The sequence below is a fragment of the Phaenicophaeus curvirostris genome, chromosome Z (assembly GCF_032191515.1).
Source record: "Phaenicophaeus curvirostris isolate KB17595 chromosome Z, BPBGC_Pcur_1.0, whole genome shotgun sequence".
NCBI lineage: Eukaryota > Metazoa > Chordata > Aves > Cuculiformes > Cuculidae > Phaenicophaeus > Phaenicophaeus curvirostris.
Window position 1 is genome coordinate 41,219,560 of NC_091431.1, and position 21,880 is coordinate 41,241,439.

Below are 21,880 nucleotides of genomic sequence, written 5' to 3' on the forward strand. Positions count from 1 at the left end.
AAAATAATTCTTTATACATTTAATGAAATTTGGTACTTGGAAAAAAACCACCTGATTCACAGATAGAGCATTGTGGGCTACTGCATTGCCTTGTTGTTAAGTCACTCTTCTCTCTTGCACATCGACATTTTCCAGCTGAGGGTAAGAAAGCATCCATATTTCAACACGCATCCAGCCGTACTGAGTGAAGCGATTGAACTGAGCCTTGTCTCACTGACAGATTCGAGCATGTTTTGTAACCATCTCTTCGTTTTTTCCCTCCCACTCTTGGTTCCCAAGCTCTAGGGAGAAGCTCTAGCGTGAAACTCAACAGGCACTCCAGACAGACTACATACAGCATATTCATGGCATTTAATTTCAAAATGGGAAAGCAGAAGTGGAGTAATTTTTTAAGATGCAAGACCATAAAGCTTACCTATGATACAAGACACAAGTGAGAGGTTAAGACAAAAACCAAAAGGAAGTACAGAAAGGATGTAAGTAACATCAGACAACATTCAAACAAGAGCTAAAAAGAGTATAAGCTAAAAAGATGACGCATTTTTCCTTTACTTTATAGTACTAGATAACTGTAAATATTATGGGTTTTTTTAGAAACTGTGTAAAATGGATAACTTTAGCAGTATACTTTCTCCAAATTAACAGAACATGAAAGAAAAGGTGATTTCAGACATTTGATTAGTCTTGTTACTGCAAAAATTCAAACTGACAAGTCTGTCTACTGCAATGAATCCACTATCTCCTATTTCTTGACAGATTACTGCCTTGCCCCCTCCAACACAGCCTTCCAGTATTTAACAATCTAATCACTTTTGTGCAATTCCTTCTGTTGATATGGCTATCTAATGGTGGAGTTTGCAAACCGTTTTTTGAATATATAACAATTTTGATACTTTTCTCTCAAAAAGACTCTGTTTACTCACTAACAATTTGTCTGTGAAATGCTACCATATCCTATTTGGATTTAACAGCCTTGTGAAGAACACAAGTTAGAGTTAATACAGAAAAACGTTAATAATTCAAATTGCAAATTATATTATTTAAAATACTCCATTGTGAGACCAATCTGATTATGCACAAAACTCAGACATATTTAAATCTTATAATTCAGATGACATTTGGCATTACTCAAAAAACATACTTAACTAAGTTTAATCTTAAGATTTTTCTTCCTTGGTGTATAACTCCTCTTGCACTGTCTCACCAGTTTACACAATTTCTTTCAACTACAGCCCTCATAAAAAAATGTATTATCATTTTCAGAAACATTAAGACAATGGTTTGTAAACATTGGTGACAGATTTAGAATTGCAGATAATTTACTTTTTTTCCCAAATACTTAAGCATTCTACAGATACCAATCTACACCATTACGCATAAGAACTACAGCACACTAGCAAAATCAGTACAGGGTTTTTCAAGCATGAAATTGTTGCCTGTGAGTACAGAGTTTAACATCACCTAGAGAAAATCAAAGTCTACACAGGATTTCTTTAACTTTAACCTATGAGCACATCTGATGCCAAAATCTACTTGATGGTATCTAAGCAAGTATACTGGTGTTTGGTATACCAGAAATAAATAGACTAATTAATTAACACAGTTCCCAACAACAGAAAACAGTATCAAAATCTGAACTAAAGTGTGAGATAATTTTTAAAGATCTGAGTTTCTTACAGCCTTCACAGACAAAGTGGACTGAAAAAATGATTATTCGCTTATTACTGATGTGGACTTCAGCATATTTGACTGCATAAATATTTTCTCTCAGCTCTTATGTTTTTCTCAGAACTTATGTTTTTCATTTCTGTTTGAGGGAGAACCTCTATGTACTCCCTCATACAGTGTTTAGTCATCTGTATGTTTTTAGCTTTTATTTTCCTAATTTAATGCTGCTTACATGAAAATAAACACATTTTTATTATTTTTAACTCTCCATAAAGGCTGTTGCAATTGCAATAAAGACTGGAAGTGGTAAAATTTAACCTTACGATGGCAAAGCCAATACCTTGACATTCTGAATACAATTTGTCAGGCTTGAAGGAAAGCCAACTATGTCCATATGCTGACATCATGAGAAGGACTAGCAAAGACAACTGCAGGCACAAAATTAATGACAATATCCAGGATGTACCTGATGCTATCCTTTTTAAATCTCTTTTCAGGAGTACTTGATGAAGACTTCTGCAATGCTTTGTAATTAAAAATTCTTATCGTGTTTTCTAACTATGTAAAAAATCTAACAATTAAGCAATGCTTTTCTTAATCACATACGTGTACTTACCACTATCCACAGTATTCTCTATTTTTTGTTCCAGGAGCCAAGTACCAGAACTTGAACTAAGATTTCCCATTTATTGACAAATAATGGTATTTCCACTTCACTTAAAAGGCCTTCCAGTAAGATATTTTTAATCAGTATAATTAACAAGGAACCTAAAGGCTACATCAGATCAAGGGAAAGAACTACATTATAAAAACAAAGGCCCTAAATTATAAATTTCAGAAAACTGTGATAAGCTGGCTAAGGAGTTCAGAATCTCTTCTTGTCTTATTATCTCTAGTATTGATTGAAGCCTCTCCACCTTGAAATTGTTGGTGAGGACAAATCTATTGAGTCTCATTAAATCCAGCACAGGAATGAAGTCCCCAGAGCATTTGAGACCACTAAAACAGATGCTATACATTTTAGAAAAATATTCCCTATCCTTGAGAATGAGAACTACAGCTGCAATATGAAATAGGTATCAATTTGTTTCCATAAATGCTTTAACATAAAGGAGTTATTATAGAACACAGCATCTTTAAAATTTGTACTTAAAGAAAAAAAAAGGCAACAGCATGTCAAGCCAATGCAACTTGATAAAACAGATTACAGATGTGTATGCTGCCCACTACAGTCAGACTTGGAAGAGAATTTGTGGTCCTCAATGGATTTACACATAATCCAGCACAAGTTCATGACCTTGATCGGGCTTATTAGAAATGTTTTTCCTTTTATTCAGTCTATTGTTTTGTACTACATATTACTATCAGGAGAAAGAGCAGTTCTTCCTACTGGTAGACAGTTTGCATGAACTTGGAATACGTGAGCCAACCGTAATGCGTGAGCTATAGCATATACTGCCTATCTGACCACTAACAGAGAGGTCATTGATCTTGCTGTAAGGGACAATATATCATAGGATGTACAGACTGATAGGCTCAATGCCATTTGGAGCAGTAAGAAAATATTCCTTTGTGAATATGTCTATGGAACAGATGACGCATCCTTATCTAGCTGTTGCAGCCTGCATATTATTAATGCATGGAAAACAAACAGAGTGCAAGTTTGTCTGCAATAGTCTGCCTTTCTCACTGAAGGGAAAAAAAATTAGGCACTTGCACTATTTTCATAGATGCTGAGTTTTCTAAGTGCCTGCTGTGACTTCAGTAGGAATACGTATCTTGTAATCTGGAAAACGCATGTTACTCTGAAGTAATTACAGTTTGCTATCTGATACAGTTCTTCTAATCAGAAGTATAGAACAGGAACTCTTTTTCCCCTCCTAAGTTCTCTCAACTATTCTCTATGTGTTCTCTACCTATTCCACTCCGGATTAGGGAACTTAATTTTTTTCTTTTACCTTTTTTTTTTTACATTTTTATAGAAGTCAAAAAGAACATATTTCTTTCAAGGTACCTTTTATATACATATATATGTTTACAGAAAGATAGATCATAACTTCCACAATAGATATTTGTCAGAATATATGAGTCAGTTTTTGCTGGTTGAAGAGGCAAACCTTACTCCTCCAACCTGGCAAAATACTGAAGTCAGCACCTCCAAACAAGCAAACTTTAAGGTCACTTGTGAGCTGAAGTATTTGGCAGTAATAAAAAAAAAGAAATAGGACTAATCTTCAAAGTCAGAATATTCTTGCTCTTGCTGTATGAGCAGGTAAGAAGAAGTCCTGCTAGAACATACCAAGAACTGTGAATCAGCTTTCTGAAGCAACCCTGAATTTTGAGCCAAGTCTGTTAGAAGCTGCTTACCCCTATAGCTATCTAAGTATACCCATCAATTTTTCATAATACATAAGTAATTTATAATAGCAAAATTATTTTTGTTGGACCAATTAAACTCTCTGCCAATTTGAAAAAAGTAATACTGGTAAAATCACTATTATGCTACATAAAGTGCATTTTATTTAAAACAATTTCATGAAAATCCTGTTTTATTTTATTTCATATGTTGTAGAATTAGAATGTCTACCTGTAGCTTGGTTGTGCTATCATTATAGTAAATGGAAGACTTAATGTCTATCAACACTGCAGTCAACGATAAACTTGTGCCAAGCTGAGTACATAAGAATGTGCTGTGCACTATGTGCTATAAAATGTTAACAAAACACATCTTTAGAAACACAGTACTGACTCTGGCTATTTTGTTGCCTATGATGACCACATATGTTGAAAGTCCTTTAAGTGATCTTTTGTTAAGGTCTTTTGCTGGACTGAGTGAGTTTTTTCTGCCAGTCCCAGTATGTGCAGTCTCCACAGAGCTGGCTTGTTGCTTGCTTGATCAACACACTGTGATGCTGTCTTCAGTGACTCACTTGCTTTTCCCAGACTGAGCTGTCCATCTGCCACCTCAGAGAAGTAAGAGTCAATTGCTCTTAGACAATTGACTTAGGCTCAGCTTCACTATTTCATCACAAACTGCATACGCTTAAGTAAGATGATAAAGGGAAATACTTTTTTTTTTTTTTTTAAAAAGCACTGACAGTACACAACTTGAGAAAACAGTTGTAAGACTGGTAGAAGGTATGTCAAAGTACCTTGTCTTCTTCTTTCTGAACGTTTCTAAAGAGGAAGGAAATATATCTTTTGTATTTATTGCAGACTGAAACACACATCTTTATAATCTGTTATACTCAAAAGGAGAAGATCTGAGTAGTGCACACATGAGAAGCCTTCACAGTTAGTGTTTTTCCTGGCACTCAGCAAAATTATGAATCTGTTCTGTAAATGCAAATATAGTTCAAAATTTTTGAATTAGCTATCCATTTTAAAAGCTACTACAGCAACAATTTTTCCAGTTAATTTTGATAGAGATGGTTTCTTGTACCTTAAGCCTGTAAAATTGTTTGAGATTCACATAAATACAGTATTTTCAAGTGAAAAGAATTAATTCTTCTAAATTTCTTCAGATGCAACTAAATCTTAATTTTTAAGGCTCATCAATTCACTGTAAGCAAGAGGCCACATATGCTGGGATGTAACAACACAAACAAACTCTGCTAGTATGCCAGTCACATTTTGGTAACAGAAAAGGATGCAGTGCCACTCAGTGCTTTGATTATTCTTGTCCATTGATATTGTATAGATGAATATTAAAATGAACCCTGTAATCATAAGGCAGAATGACATACTTTTTGATATGTTGTTTCAGCTGTGCAAGCAACTTCTTGGTCTTTCAGTACTTTTTGTGCAGCAGTATTGAGAGCCTGAAGGTGCTTTATCACTTCATCCTGTTGTGCTGTATGTTCAATGTTTTGTCTGTAAAGATTCTGCAGCTCCTGTAAATCCTTCCAGTGCGAAGCAAGCAATAAATATTAAGAAACAGAATAACTATGACCTCCACTAAACAATTGTGTTCTAATAATTTTATCATAGATAATGAGCTTCTTATTTTCATTTATTTTTCTGTCAATTGCCTTATAAACACTAGAAGTTACGTATAAAATATTTATCACATACTTTTGTGAATTATCTACAAAGCAGTTAAGTTTCAAAATGGCATGCCTTTCAATTTCTCACTAACGCTCTAACTGCTCTAAAACAAATGGATTTTCACTACTGCATCAACACTTTCTAATCAATATTCAGTTAACTCTTTAGTAATGTCAAAATATTTAGAACACACACACTGTAAAGTCACATTATCCCCCTGTTCCAGCATGGAGTCGTAGGCATGGTAGACTTCAAAAACTTCTCAGCATAGGTCTTTTCCATAGGGTACAGTCCTTCAGGAATAGACTGCTCCAGCACAGGTCCCCCACGGTGTCACAAGTCCTGCTAGCAAACCTGCTCCAGCATGGGCTTCTTTCTCCCATGGGTCCACAGGTCATGCCAGGAGCTTGCTCCAGTTCAGGCTACCCATGGCATCACAGCCTTCTTTAGGCATTCACCTCCCCTGGCATGGGTCCTCCACAGGCTGCAGGTGGGTATCTGCTCCATTGTAGACCTCCATGGCTGCAGGAGGACAGCCTGCCTCACCATGATCTGCACCATGGTCTGCAGGGGAACCCCTGCTCCAGCGCCTGGAGCACCTCCCCCTCCTTCTTCACTGACCTTGGCATCTGCAGGGCCGTTTCTCTCACTTATTCATCTCTGAATGCAATTGCTATTGAACAGTGTGGTTTTTTCCCCTTCTTAAATATGCTATTGCAGAGGCACTACTAACGTTGCTGATAGAGTCAACTTTGGTCAGCAGCAGGTCTGTCTTGGAGCTGGTGGCATTGACTTTATTGGACACAGGGCAAGCTTCTGTAATCTTCTCACAGACAGCAACCCAACTTTTCTTAAGGCCTATGCCACTACTTAACATGTTGATTATTCACTAAAGGTACAACATCTGAATAACTATAGAAAAATTGAAATGTACCAAAACAGACAAGTCTGACAGCTTAATGTTGTTAAAAAAGCACTGTTTCAAAAAGTCTGTTAATAGGCCGATATAGGAGAACACTTAAAGACATGCTTACTTAACAGTATTTAAGTCCTACTGTTCTCAACGAGATGTGAAGTATAATAGCTCCTCAAAATCAACAATAGCGGAGATGCATTAAGGACTCTTTATGTGACATAATCGAAGCACAACTGCAATACGTACTTCATATGAACTAACTTAATTCTGCTCACAGGCACAGCAGCAGAAATAACAACGCAATAATATAGTAGTACTTACTGACATCCTCTACAACAGGCTTCCAAACAAGTAGTTCTTTCATTTCCCTGACTGTGAATAAATACCAGAAAATGACCCAACTTTGCACTGCATTTACAACACAAACTATATTAAGTTTGCACAGATTTTCCAATGAATTCATCATTTTCTTGTGGAAGTAAAAAAACCATGGGATAACATTGAATCCTCAGATAGTGCTAGAAATACTGGTGGTAAGTGTTGCCAAGATCACTCTGCTAGATTGCTGCTCTTTAATTTGTGCACACACATCAATGCAGTTATCTTTGTCACCTGAGAATGCAGTATTGTTTGTTCTCTAATGGTCTGCTCACAAAGTCTATTAAGGTCAATGGGAATATTTGTCATTGACTTTATCAGGCTTTAAGTTATACCCTAAAGGGGAGCTCGTGGGAATGGGAAGCTAAACCTTGTAGTCACCCAGGAACTGCAGCACAGTCAGAACGTGTTTCATGTTAAATTCAGGGATTTTTAAATATAAGGAAATTTAGTCATGGTTCCATTACACTACATTTTAAAAATCCAACATCTGAAAAACTGCAGTCTGAAAAATTGAGTCACAGAAATACACAGCTGCTGTACTTAACTTGCACTCATATGCTACTGCTACTTTTATCCTCTTTAGGGAACAAGGTACTATTTTTACATTGTAAATCTATAAAGGGAACATTAAATTTTGTTTTCACATAGGAAGGAGGAAATTATATGCAACCTTACCAGAAATTATTTAGCACCAATGGTGCAATACAAGTAAATTTGCAGAATGAAGCATCTTTGATAACAGACAAGTCAACTTCGTGAGGGGAGCTTTAAACTAGGAATGGCAGAGGACAGAGATGTTGTCTAAGTAGAATGTGAGGGAGCTATGCTCTGAGCTGGCAAGCAAAGGGAACAGGAAAAGGCAGGACAAGAAAGATGTTGTGGTGAATAATACTCAGCTCAGAGAGAATCACCTCAAGGAAGAAAGAACAGTAGGAAGAAAGGCAGAAAGCAGGATCAGAACCCTGTATTTCAGGAAGGGAGACTCTGACATTTTCAGGCATCTGCTTAGAACAGTCCAGCATAATATCAGCCTGGAGAGAAGAAGGGTCCATCACCTCATCCAAGACCAACAATGGTTCATTTCCAACAAGCAAGACGTCAGGCAAAGGTAGAAGCAGGATGCATGGATGAACAAGGACCTCTCCTAAATAAACTCAGAGTAAAAGGAAGGATATAAGATGATGAAGCTGGGACAAGAGATTGAGAGGAATTTAAAGACATTGTCTAAGCATGCAGGCATAGGATTAGGAAAGCCAAAATCTGTGTGGAGTTGAACATGCTGAGGGACATAAAAGGCAACAAGAGGCTTCTATAGCATGAGCAGCAAAATGCAGACAAGAGATAAAGTGAGCTTGCTGTTGAAAACAGCATCAGCTCTGGTAGTAAAGGCCATAAAAAAGGCCGAAGCACTCAATGCCTTATTCAGTTCTGTCTCTGAAAGGTAACACTTGACTCCAGTAATCCCAGGTCTCTGTGACTCAGAGTCTTAGTGGAGAAGGATGAGATCAGAGAACATTTAAACAAACTGTATATACACATGTCCATGGGACCTGATGTGATACAACTACACATGCTGAAAGTTTAATGATGTTTTCAAGTTCATCACTATCAGGGAAGGTTCCTGAGGACTGAAAGAAAGCATGTCACTCCTATGTTCAAGAAGCAAGATGTGGGAAACAAAAGCAGTAAGCCTCACCTCAATCCCTGGGAAGGTGATAGACCATATGAAGGACAAAAAGATTGTTGAAAGCAGTCATCATGAATTTGCAGATGGGAAATAATGCTTTACTGATCTGACAGCCGTTTCTGAATAAACGACTAGCTCGCTGATGAGAGGAGAGCAGGGGATGTTGTTTATCTTGACTGTAGGAAGGCTTTTGATGCTGTCTCCCACAAACTGCTCATAGACGGGATGACATTAAGACTAGGTAAGTAGACAGTAAGGTGGACTTGAATCTGGCTAAACTACCAGGCTTACAGAGTTACGATCAATGGCATATAGTCCAGTTGAAGGCCAGGCAGTAGTGGAGCATCATAAGCACTAACACTAGGGTTAACACTTCTTAACATTTTCAGTAATGACCCAGACAACGGGAGCAGAGCACACCAGAGCAAGTCTGCTGATGACACAAAACTGGGTGCAGTGATTGTTTCACAAGATGTTTGTGTTGCCGTTCAGAGGGACCTTGACAGGCTAGGCAAATGGGTTGGCAGGAACCTCATGAAGTTCAACAAAGGCTGGGAGCTGGCCAGTTGGAAAGCAGCTTGACAAAAAATGCTCTGAGGATCCTGATGGACACTAGGGTGACCATGAGCCCACAAGCCAGTAGTGTGCCCTTGTGCCAAAGGCCAATGACTCCTGAGCTACACTGAGAAGAGTGTTGTCAGGGGAGGTGTGGTGGTGGTGATCCTTCCCCTCTGTTCAGAAGTGGTAAGACACATCTTGTTGCTGTCTCCAATTCTGGGGTCCACAGTACAAGAGAGACATTAAGATACTGAAGTAAGTCCAGTGACAGACCACAAAGATGGTGAAGGGATTAGAGCATCTGCTGTGCATAGACAGGCTGCGAAAGCTGGGACTATTCAGACTGGAGAATGCAAAGCTCAGTGGGACATGTATAAACACCTAATGAGAGTCTATAAAGACAATGCAGACAGACTTTTCTCAATGGTGCCCAGTCATAGGAGAAGAGGCAAATAAAACACATGTGAAATGACAGTTAAACATAAGAAGAAAGTTTTTATGCTTTAACAGTGGTTGAACATTGGAAGAGACTACTAAAAGAGGCAGCAGAGTCTGCATTCTTGGACATACTCAAACTCAGCTAGACACCATCCTGCATAGCCTGCTGTAGCTGATGATGCTGTAGCAGAGGGACTACACAACCTTCAGAGGTGCCTGCCAGCCTCAGCCACTCTGTGTGACTCTGTTACTAATTTGCTTGCAGCATGCTCAAAAAGAGTGTATTAAGCCAACCTCATAATAACCAGAAACCAGTGACAAGACAATAATAAATTTCTAATGAAAACATCTATGAATATGCTTACCTAAATATGCAAACTACTAAGCACTCTAAAAACACCTGCCTGTTGCTGCAGCAGGATAAGGATGTCAAGTCCTAAATAAAATGATACTCTCAGGTGAGCATGTAAGAGAGGAAATAATCAAAAATTGCAAACTGGATGTAACAAAGGTAATAACTTCATTTAAAATACCTGCACCTATATAAATACCTGTATGGACGTAAGAATTTATGCATCTATACATACATACACAGATATGTAGAAATATAGAGATAGATAGATAGATAGATATATACACACACATGTAAAATATATAAATTATATGTGGATGGGTACCTTTAAGCATACAAGAAGCATATATGTATATAAGTACAAACACATACTGATAAAATGTTTCTATATAATCTATACAAACACAAATATAAGAAGCCACCATTAGCAACACTAATTGAAAAAAACCAATATTGTCTCAGATAGGCACCAAAATACTAGGTCTATCTTTTATCCCTCACTCCCACTTTCCCCATAAACAAACACACTATAATATTTAGATTATTTAGTTCCATTTAACACTGGAGTCATCAGATATTACTGAGGAAGAAAAGAACACACTTCTCTGTCTCTTTGCTAATTCCTCTAGCCTAATACAATGGGAAACAAAGAAATTAACAGAAAGTGAGCTGCACTCTTCAAGTCACAAGGAAATAACAGTATTTAAGGTTTAGTGTAGAGATAGCTCTAGTGCTCACATCTGACTAGAGTGTGACTAAAGTGTCCTCCTGTCCTTAGAGGACAATAAATAAAACCTTTACATCCTGAACATACCAACAGCTTAAGAGTAAACTGTGGCTTCTTAGAGATGTAAATGAGATGAGCAGCTACTGTCCCCCCAGAAGATATACAACTGTGCTGCAAATAGCGTTAATGATTATCACACCCACCACTTCAGGTGATGTTGTCGGCTTTGTTTCATCACCAGCTTTGGTGAATAGCTGGGATTGAGTACCTCAGCTACACCTGTTACCAAGGGAATATAAAAGGGTTTGGAGTAATTCAGGAAATCTCTAGATTCTATTACCTGTAGTTTGGAAATACAACACAGTGACAGGCACTAAGAATTATGATTTCTCAAGAGAACGGTGTAGATACTGTGAAATGTTTTACAGCACACAGCAAAGAATAAACTGAAAATCCCAGAGCAGCAAAATAAGGGCTGAGGAGAAATCAGACTGCCTTGTAATTTGCAGCATGGAGGTAAACAGCAAGAGCAGTGGGAAGGGACAGCCACCTTCCTACCCCTCCCTCTCCCAAAGCAATGTTGTTACAAAATAAGTGGTTGTAAAATGATCAGGAGTAGATTCAGACCAGAAACTAATCAAAGGAATGAAGTCCTGCCAGACGCTTCCAGTAAGAACATAGGAAAAAGATGTTTTAATAGACTTTATTATATCTGCAGTTTACTATTTCTTGCATATGTATGACAGAAAAAAAACCTCTCCAGTTTGATGTCTGGAGTTCCAGCAGAGGTCTGACCCAATAAGACAAAGACCACTAAGAGCTCAGCAGTAAACACAAAATTCTAAATCCTGATATTTAGCATAGTTTTAAAACAAAAATTGCAGAGTTGCACTGGAGTTTAGTTTTGGAAACAAACAGAAACATTTAACATTCTTCAAGACCATGAATATGGAAAGGCTACCAGGGACTTTAAATACATCCAGAAATCGGTACTGAATGGAAACATAAAAAATGTGACAAGGAAATGCTTTTCACATCTGTTTTAGAAGCTTGAAATTAAACCCAGGAAAATCAAGAGTCTTTGCAAGAATAAAGCCAGCAAAATAAGGTGGTGGCTACCTGAAGACATCTGCTGTGCAGGATGGATCCTGCAAATATTGTATCTTCACTGGTCTTAGAAAATTTACATTTCACATCTCAGAAGCATGTGACATTTACTGACACTAGATGTCACAAAAGCACCTGCTACTCTATTAGGAGTACTTCCTTAAAATGTTTGTCCCCGCCAATTTGCTGAAAAAAACTGCCCCTTAAAGAAAACAGTTCTCTTAAGGTCCACAGACATAGTTTTACATGGAAAAGAACTCCTGCAAACAAACTGACAGATAGGCAGAACAGACCAAGGAGTTATGCTTGCCCAAGAAAGAGGACCAGATCAGTTTGCACACAGTCCTTCTTTTAAAATTAATTTTAAAATCTATTGTAAAAATTGCAGATAGTATTTCCAAACTGTCAGCTGTAAGAATATTTTTCTGGATCTGCATTCACTGCATACAAAAGCTGACACCAAATGAAGGGAGTTAGTGTCCTTCCTTTCTTTCTCCAGAGCCCATTTCTAATAATTACAACTGTGCTCCTAGTCTGTTTTCAAAAAAGGGGAGAATGGTCAAGGTAGGCAGACTGGGAGACAAAGAGAGCCATGAGGAGAACAGTGAAAAGTGCAAATCAGATTGTCCTTTTCAGCTCCGGAAAGTTTGAAACTGATAATGGGAAACTGGAGACAGTGAGCGAGATAGGGCATTTTCCACACTATATGTCAAACAATTTTCTGCCAGCATTAAATGAAAACAGAGCATTCAATGTGAAAAGACTGGGTTTTAAATATGGATAATTGAAAAAATATTATAACTTCAAAAAAAGGAACAACCAAGTGCTTCAACCATGAAGGCAACATGGTTCCAAAATCCTGGCCTAGGAAGATACCCCTAGTCCTCTCACTTTATATATATTTCTGAGAATCATCTCAGAAGAGAATAAAGCCTAGTAGTCCTTCAATGAATTTCACAAATTCCAGTCATTGCCTCTTTTGATACAATTCTGCATTAAACTTGCCTACTTTTTTGACTTTTGAAAATCAAACCATTACACCTTATAAATATAAAAAGACAAACCTTTTTCCTGCAGAGATTTCAACAAATACTATGAGAACAATCTAGGTCAGAAGCATAAAAAAATCATATTTCTGTTTCTTTCCAAAAAAGACTTAGATACTGACTCCCTAGAGTAAAATTATTTCTGCTTCGAAAGGAGAGAGGAGTGCCCATACCAATGATCTATCTCTGCCTTCCAACTGCAGCTCTTCAGTCATAACCACAGTTTGAGGTAATATTGAAGGGAATTTAACTTTTCGAAAACAGGAGTGATAAACACTGTGCATGCCTCAAACTAAGAAGTGTAAAATGGACAACTTCCTAACAATCCACTTAAAATTACCAATTGTCTTCTGCCATTTCCTTAATTTTTATGAATTCAGTAGTCTACTCAACTCATATGTCATTTCATCCTTCATTTCTTTTCCATGACTCAAATAATGAAGCACTAATCTTACAGATACTGTATAAAGAAATGGTGTGAGAGACCTAGGATAAAGTCTAAATCACTACACTTCAACATTTAGTACAGACCTATGTAGAATTTTGCTGTCTTGTTAGATTTGACCCTAAGTAAAAGTTATAGTTGGGCTTAAAGTTTTCCCAAGTTTAGGGCATTTAGCTTCTCCAACTAAATGTTTGTGTCACTAACAATATTGGTATTTTGGTACTTTGAGTCGAGTTCTCTGACCAAATGCTAATTACAGAAGTGTATTTTTTAAAGCCCATCCCTACTCAAAAACTGATACTAATATACTAAGAGTCAACATAGATCAGACAGAGTCTACATAAACCGTAATCTACTGGTAGACTTGCAAAGCTTTACAACTTGTGGAATAGAATGGTATGAAAATATACATTTCACAAAAATACCTCTAATGTGAGATACTGCTTTGTAAGTGGAACAATCGTTTTGAGAAGATTCAGACTTAAAGGTAATGAAATAATGAAATACTTACTTAGCTTTGATCACATCACAGTCCCTTTGGGAGAGTTCTTCCTGTTTCACAGATACCTGAGATGACAAGTTACTGCACATCCTGCGCAACCCTTCGATTTGTTCTCTTGCCTCTGCTAATTCAGTTTCTAAATTCTGTAAAGAAAGAATTTGAAATATATTCGATAATGTGCAAGATTTAAAATCTACTACGTACATAGGCATAAAGATATGCAAATACATACATGCATTTATTTATTGTGGTCTAAGCAACTATAAATATAATAGCTATATGTGCATGTGTGCACATATGAAAAAAATGAAAAATATCAGAAGAAAGGTATATTTTAAATTTGAGGTGGTCATCTTTTCTTTACTGTAGGAAGTTTTCCTTAATTCATTTTCTTGCTGCATATGGATAGAGAACCAATTAAACTAAGCCTTGTTTTCTGTGTGGAAATTAAACAGGAAAAAAACCTACTCCTAACAAAAAACAGCTTTATGTTCATTGTTTCAAGTTATCAAAAAAATTGCACAGTTTTGCACATATGAAGTAAGAATCACAGATACAGCTTAAATTTAGAGACCGCAGGTTTAATCTGCTCCAATTTTGCACTTCTAATTCAGTACAAGGAGTAGTTTTTTCCAGAAAAGAAACAGCATTCAAGAAAACTTCTGGAAATGGTCATTGAAAACAAAGTAAACAAGCAATAGCTTGCTTTTTAGAGTAGGCCTTACAAAGCATGAAGGTATATCTGGGAAATACAGCAGCACAATCTTTGATCTCAAAGGTCTTTTCCAGCCTAGGGATTTTATGATTCTATAGGGAATTGGAGTTGTTTAGCCTAAAGAAGAGGAGGTTGAGAGGAAACCTCATCACTGTCTACAGTTGCCTGAAAGCTCTCTTTGCCCAAGTGATAGGATCAAAGAGAATGGCCTCAAACTGCACCAGGGAGATTCAGACTGGACATTAGAAAAAACTTAATGGAAAGGTTTATCAAGCACTGGAACAGGCTGCCTAGGGAGGTGGTTGAGTCACCACCCCGGAGGTGTTTAAAAGATGGATAGATGAAGTGCTCAGGGACATGATTTAGTAGTGGGCAGGTACGGTTGGACTTGATCTCAAAGGTGTTTTCCTACCCAGGGATTCCATTATTCAAGACAGCTTACTCAAGCAAGACTTTGATCTCTACATAGTGACCTTACTAGAGTTCTCCATAGGTTCAGCAGCTTAGGAGAGTACTTCAGTCCTTAGGAAGCTTTATATGACTATTCTCCCAGAGTGATTTAAGACAAGAATGGAAATAGAAACATGACATTGAGGTCTAGAAAAGAGTTTCAGAAGGTGTCAATGGCCTTGAGACCTGGTTTGGTATTAAGCTACTTACAGACACAATCACTTGTTCTTCGTAAGGCGAATATTCCAGGATTGATCAGTAATGTAAAATAAATACCTTTTCGTAGGATAGCATCCCTAATCTACTTAGTTTTAAAAAATGAGGATATGCACATTCTTCCCTTTCAGCAAAGATGCCACAAATATTGAACATATCAAAACATGCTTCCGTTTAAAATAGCATAAAAATTTCTTACACATATTTGGATGTATAATAAGTGTACAACAATCAAATTATTTTAATTTGGACAAGAATTATCATGTCCTGTTAATAACAGTAACACCAATGTAAGGAAATGGCAAAATTCATGACCGAATGAGGTGGGAAAACTACTTGTTTCATGATAACTTTCAGGCTATATATGGTGTAACTGACGAATAGGTCATTAGTCAATTTAAAAGGCTGGGCAAAAAATACTTTTCCTCAGATAACAAAAAGCTTTCAGAATGATAGAGGACAGTTCATTCTATCAACACATGAAAATGCTGCAGTGTAATAAGGTGTTTATAGTTTATAGCCAAATATCTTAAGGCTTCACCTCAGTAGTTTGTTGGGGTTTTTTTTCCCCCACAGGAGCTAGAAGTTATTGCACATGTGAACAAAACCTATAATATCTTACATATTTTGTGAATAAATCATACTTGCTTATCATTCACGTCACACTATAGAGTTGTAGAGGTTTTTCATGAGAGAGATTAAAAAAAAATCTAACCTTACCAGTGCTTAAGTTCCCATCATCTGTTGCAGGGTTCAACACAAAGAATAGGTAAGAAGTGATTTTCTCATGCATAAAAATTTAGAAGTTATATGATGTCAGAATGTAAAAACAGGAAAAAGCATCTTTCAACATTTCAATTCATTTGTGACACGAAAATTCATATTTTGATTTCAATTAAAAAATTAATCAGTTCAACCTTCTGAACTGATTTTGAGACCTGGACTTCTTTTGGAAGCATTACTGAAAGGGCAAATAATGAAAATAGGGGCAAGGATTGATCAGTTATAGAAATAGATTATATACTAAAAAATCATATATTGAGGCATTCAGCAGAGCTTTTGTATGCAACACAGAAATCTGAGATTATGAAATAAACTATGATCTTTTGCAGTCAGCTTCTAAGTATCTACATTTTTTAAAATAACATGAAATTTATTGTTGCCTTTTTGTTGATACAATAGCCAAGAAGATAGTTTCATCACATAAACATGCAGACTGAGAATGTGGTAAAACGCAAATTCTCCTAAATCTGATTTTTGAAGTTAATTTCAGTTGTACATACAGACTGTTTAGAACTCCATCTTTTAAAGCATATTAAAGCAAGTTAAGTGCTAATTACAATACTCTATGCCAAAACATCTAATCCTTTGGTTATATAATATGAGGAAGAAAATGTATATTTTAGAGAAAAATACAAGACAGTAAAAGATATGATGCTTATAACAGTACTGACAGTAAAGAACAAATACTAGGTCTAGTCATTATTTCTAGCCATGAAAGTGGAGATCCTGACTATTATGAAATTAAGAGGAAGAGTAGAATTGAAAGAAAAGATCATTTGTTATAAGTTACTAACATATTATAAGTCTGAATATCATGTATAGTTTCTGTGATTTTAGAACTAAAATATAGAATTAGCTTGAACAACAACTTCTAGCTAGCCTGCACCTGGATACTTAAGCTTACATAAGGAATTTTAACAAAGCTACAATTAGAAAGAATGGGAAAGAATGTGACTGTATCTAATTAAGCCAGATAACAAGGACTGGTGCAATGATAAGAGGAAGAAGAACCAGCTTAGAGCAGATGCAACCTTGAAGAGATGCCTAAAAAGTTTAAGATCATGCATAAGAAGGAAAGCTGAAAAGTTCAACGCGACAAAGATGACCTTCCTTCATCCCCAAAGACCCTCATCAACCACTAAAACTAGGAGAAGCACATGCACAAGGAGGAGACATATGTTAATGAATTCTTAGAACTAATCTTACAAACGCAACCCACTTCTCAGAAAAGTCATGACTATGTATACTACTCCAATACATATGAATAATATAGTAACAATAAAAATGTGCCGGCTCGGACGCCTGGTGTGCCACCTTTGAGGAAAAATCCCCCTTATGCCTCGTGCACAGCCACATACCTGCACCTAACTCTGAGTTGGTTGTCATTATTCTGAGAGTCAGAATCATAATTTAAGGTAAAACATTACAGAAGCATTTGGATCGCTTCAAGCTCAAGAACTACAAACTCAGAAAAATCAGATAAAAGGAGAATTTAGAAGAACTCCAAACATGAAAAACATAACACATAGACAAGGCATGAGGCTGCATAGCTATGCATAGATTATTGATTCACCAAGAATTATCACTAAGGTTTTGGTATTTGTAGCTTCAAACCCTTAGAATGTAACTTTTAAATACAGTAGTTTTGTTCTTATGTTTTTTCCTTCTATGTACTACAACAGAAATGAGAGTATTTCTTAGAGGTCCCATCTCAATAAAGCCCTCATTTTTTAGCAGAACTAAAATCCCAGACTCCTTTTGACAGATAGTAGTTTCTCAGATTGTTTCACTCTGAAAGAGAACACCTCTCTCTACTTCTTTAAAAGCTCACACCTCCAGACTTTAGGAACTTCAAAAAGTAGTTCCCTAACTAGGAAACAAATAAAAAAACAAACAACGTATGACCAAACAAACAAACAAAAGATTAAGCAATGCCACTATATTTTGTCTCCTCCATTTCAAATTTGCCAGTTTGACCTTTTTTGCATCTACACACAAAGGCCTTTGTGACTGTCTAAGTCTGGGAAAGTAGACTTAAGTACTAACTCCACTGAAAGAACACTAAGTAACTGAAAAATCTAATTCATTCTTAAGTATGGAGACAGATGTATGCATAAGGTGACTGATTGACTACTTTTCTACTTCTGCACTTTTGGGAGCCACAGAAAGCTGCTATAAGCCCTGGATGCTGCCACCCAGCCAGAGCTGCAGTGGGTGCATGCAGCTACCCAGACCCTGGGCTGCAGGCAGTGCACCCCTCCCACACCAGCTCGTGCCTCTGGTCCTGGCTCCACTTGTGAAAGCTGTGCTCGAGTGGGGGAACTCCTTCGCATGGTGGAGGAGCTAAGGGAGGAGGTAAAGAGGCTGAGGACCATCAGGGAGTGCGAGAGGGAGATAGACCAGTGGAGCAGTGCCCTCTCACTAACTCAGCAGCCTGCTGGAGCTGGTGTGTCCAAACACCATCCACCTGCAAACTGCAAGGTTGGGGTTACAAGATATGGGGAATGGCAGCAAGTTCCTGCAGACAAAAGAAACCTGCTCCCCTCAACCAGACACCAAAACCCCAGATCCCCCTGGTGAACAAGTACCAGGTGCTGCAGGTGGAATCTAACCCTGAGGATGAGGATGATGGCTCCCACAGCCTAGACTCTTTCCCTAGGCCGCACCATCCTCAGAAAAAGATAGAAACATCCTCCATCAAGAAGAAGAGGAGGGTGATTGTTGTAGGGGACTCCCTCCTAAAAGGAATGGAGGGACCCATTTGCAGACCGGACCTGCTCCACAGAGAGGTCTGCTGCTACCGGGGGCATCAGTGAAGGAGGTAGCTAGAAAACTTCCTTCCCTGGTCCACGAGACAGACTACTATCCAAACTGGTAATGATGATCTAGTAAACAAAAAGACCAAAGCCATCAAGAAAGACTTCAGGGCCACTGGGAAAATGATGGAGGGCTCCGGGGCACAAATAGTATTCTGCTCCATCCCAAGGCTAAATAGAGAGGAGCTGGAAGTCAGGAAGAAGAATTCGATTAATGCCTGGCTCCGAGCCTGGTGTGACGAGAGGGGCTTTGGCTTCTTTGATCATGCGGTGGCTCACACACCCCCAGGCTTTGTTGCTAAGGATGGGACACGTGTGTCTCCTAGGGGGACTAAAACCCTTGCTAAAAACCTAGCTAAGCTCATAAATCGAGCTTTAAACTAGATGTGAAGGGGGAGGGGGTGGAGACCAGGCTAGACAGGAGCGAGCCTGGACGCGGGGCAATGGTGATTGGGAGTGAGTGTGCTGGAGAGGACCACCAGTACATCACCACACAGAAAGTGGGGAAGCCTATGATGTCGTTGCCATCACGGAAACGTGGTGGGATGACTCATATAACTGGAGTGCAGCTATGGTGGGGTACAAACTCTTCAGGCGGGACAGGAAGGGTAGGAGAGGAGGCGGGGTAGCCCTCTTTGTAAGGGAGGACTTGGACACTGTTGAGATGGATTGTGGCGATGAGGAGATTGAGTGCCTGTGGGTTAAAATCAGAGGAGCCCACAAGAAGGTAGATTTTGTGATGGGAGTCTGTTACAGACCACCCAGCCAAGGAGAAGCAGCTGATGAGCTCTTCTATAAACAGCTGGGGTTAATCTCTAGATCAATGCCTCTCATTCTTGTGGGAGACTTCAATCTTCTTGATATCTGCTGGAAGTACAATAGAGCAGAAAGGAAGCAGTCTAGAAGCTTCCTGGAGTGTGTGGGAGACAACTTCCTTGTACAGCTGGTGAATGAACCAACAAGTGAAGGTGCCCTCCTGGACCTGCTGTTTGTGAACAGAGAAGGCCTTGTGGGGGATGTGGCAGTAGGTGGACGCCTAGGACTAAGTGAGCATGAGATGACAGGGTTTTCTGTTCTAGGTGAAATGAAGAGAGTGGTTAGCAGGACAGTAGCATTAAATTTCCAGAGGGCAGACTTTGAACTCTTCAGAAGGCTGGTTGGGAAAGTCTCATGGGAGACAGTACTTAAGGGCAAGGGAGCCCATGAGGGCTGGGAGCTCTTCAAAAAGGAAATCCTAGCAGCTCAGGAGAAAGCCATCCCCATGTTCTGGAAAAAAAGCCGGCAGGGGAGAAAGCCAGCTTGGTTGAACAGCAAGATCTTGAGTGATATCGCTTTCTGGAGCAAGTCCAGAGAAGAGCAACAAAGCTGGTGAGGGGGCTGGAGAACTGGTCTTATGAGGAGCGGCTGAGAGAGCTGGGGTTGTTTAGTCTGGAGAAGCGGAGGCTGAGGGGAGACCTCATTGCTCTCTGTAGCTACCTGAAAGGGGGTTGTAGAGAGGAGGGTGCTGGCCTCTTCTCCCAAGTGACAGGGGACAGGACAAGAGGAAATGGCCTCAAGCTCCGCCAGGGGAAGTTTAGGCTGGACATTAAGAAAAAATTTTTCACAGAAAGGGGTCCTTGGGCACTGGAACAGGCTGCCCAGGGAGGTGGTTGAGTCACCTTCCCTGGAGGTGTTTAAGGCACGGGTGGACGAGGTGCTAAGGGGCATGGTTTAGTGTTTGATAGGAATGGTTGCACTCGATGATCCGGTGGGTCTCTTCCAACCTGGTTATTCTACGATTCTATGAGATTTCCAAGGAAATACATACAGGAAGAGTATACACAAACCCAGTGATGAACTACAAAAATAAGATTGCGTGTTTTCACAAATTATTATTTTACAAAATATAGATAAAAACCAATGAGATGAAATGTTACTACTTCCTAGAGGTCAACATTTTCCTCTTGGAGAAAGTATTTTAAATGTTTCTGAACCCTTGCAATAGTCTCAAGGGATAATCCACTTAACCTAACTCCATTCCCTAGCAGAGATGCATAGCCACTTCTAACATCACAGTAGAAGGAAAAACAACTAAAAAAAAAAAACCCAACAAAAAACTACCACAGCAAATAGCAGAAGCTGGAGCATCAGACTCAGGGTCATATGAAGGGTGGCAGGGACCTGGGGAGCCTCCAGTCACAGCCCTTTCAAAAAGCAAGATCTGCTATGAGGTACGACGAGGCTGTTCAGGGGTTGAAGTGTCCTAAGTATGGAGGTAGCCTAACCCCCATATGCCTCAGCCCCACCCTAACTCTAATCCCAAACCCTTCAGCCCCACCCTTGGCCTATTCTGGGGAAAATGCTTCTCCATATCTCCAGCCTCAGCTTTTCCTGTTTCAGCTTGTGCTGCCTCTCACCCTTCTGCCAGATGAAGTTGTGAAGGTGTCCCTGCCCATGGCAGGATGGAGGTTGGAACTAGATGGTATTTAATGTCCTTTCCAACCCAAACCATTCTATGATAGGCAACAGCCTGACAGTGACATCAGCCAATGCTCTCAGCACCCTCAGATGAAGTTCAGCTGATCCAATGGATGTGTATTAGTCAAGCTCTCAGGTGTCTCCCAAATCATCCACCCTTAGTACTTCTTGAATTTTGCCTCTAGGCACAAATGCTTGGAGGAATCTTATTGGAGAAGACTGAGGCAAAGACAACATTCAGTACCTCTGCTGTATCTATTACCAACTGACACTTAATTCCTCCTTCCATTTCTTTAATCTGTTCTTCCTTGTTTGTGAACAGCAGATCCAGCTGTGTGTCATTCCTGGTTGGCTCAGGGAATACCCATCTCAAGAAGTTACTGCTGTCATGCTCTAGTCACAACCTTGACCTGCTCATGACACCACTCTGAAACACCAACAGTACTTATTCCCATCCCATTTGAGTGCATCAAATGGCTGTGATGTACTTTTCTGTCGAGCATGCCTTTTCAGCCAGGAAGACAGACACACTAAACAATATTCTGTTTTCATTGAAGGTGTGGGTAACA

General features: G+C 38.8%; 1 protein-coding gene across 1 annotated transcript in view; it reads right to left on the reverse strand.

Moving 5' to 3' along the window:
• CNTLN (centlein) overlaps positions 1–21,880 on the reverse strand; it is a 194,554-nt gene that overhangs the window by 122,122 nt on the left and 50,552 nt on the right. Inside the window, 2 exon segments of the mRNA XM_069880520.1 lie at positions 5,415–5,570; positions 13,880–14,017. Coding sequence (XP_069736621.1) covers positions 5,415–5,570; positions 13,880–14,017 — 294 coding nt within the window.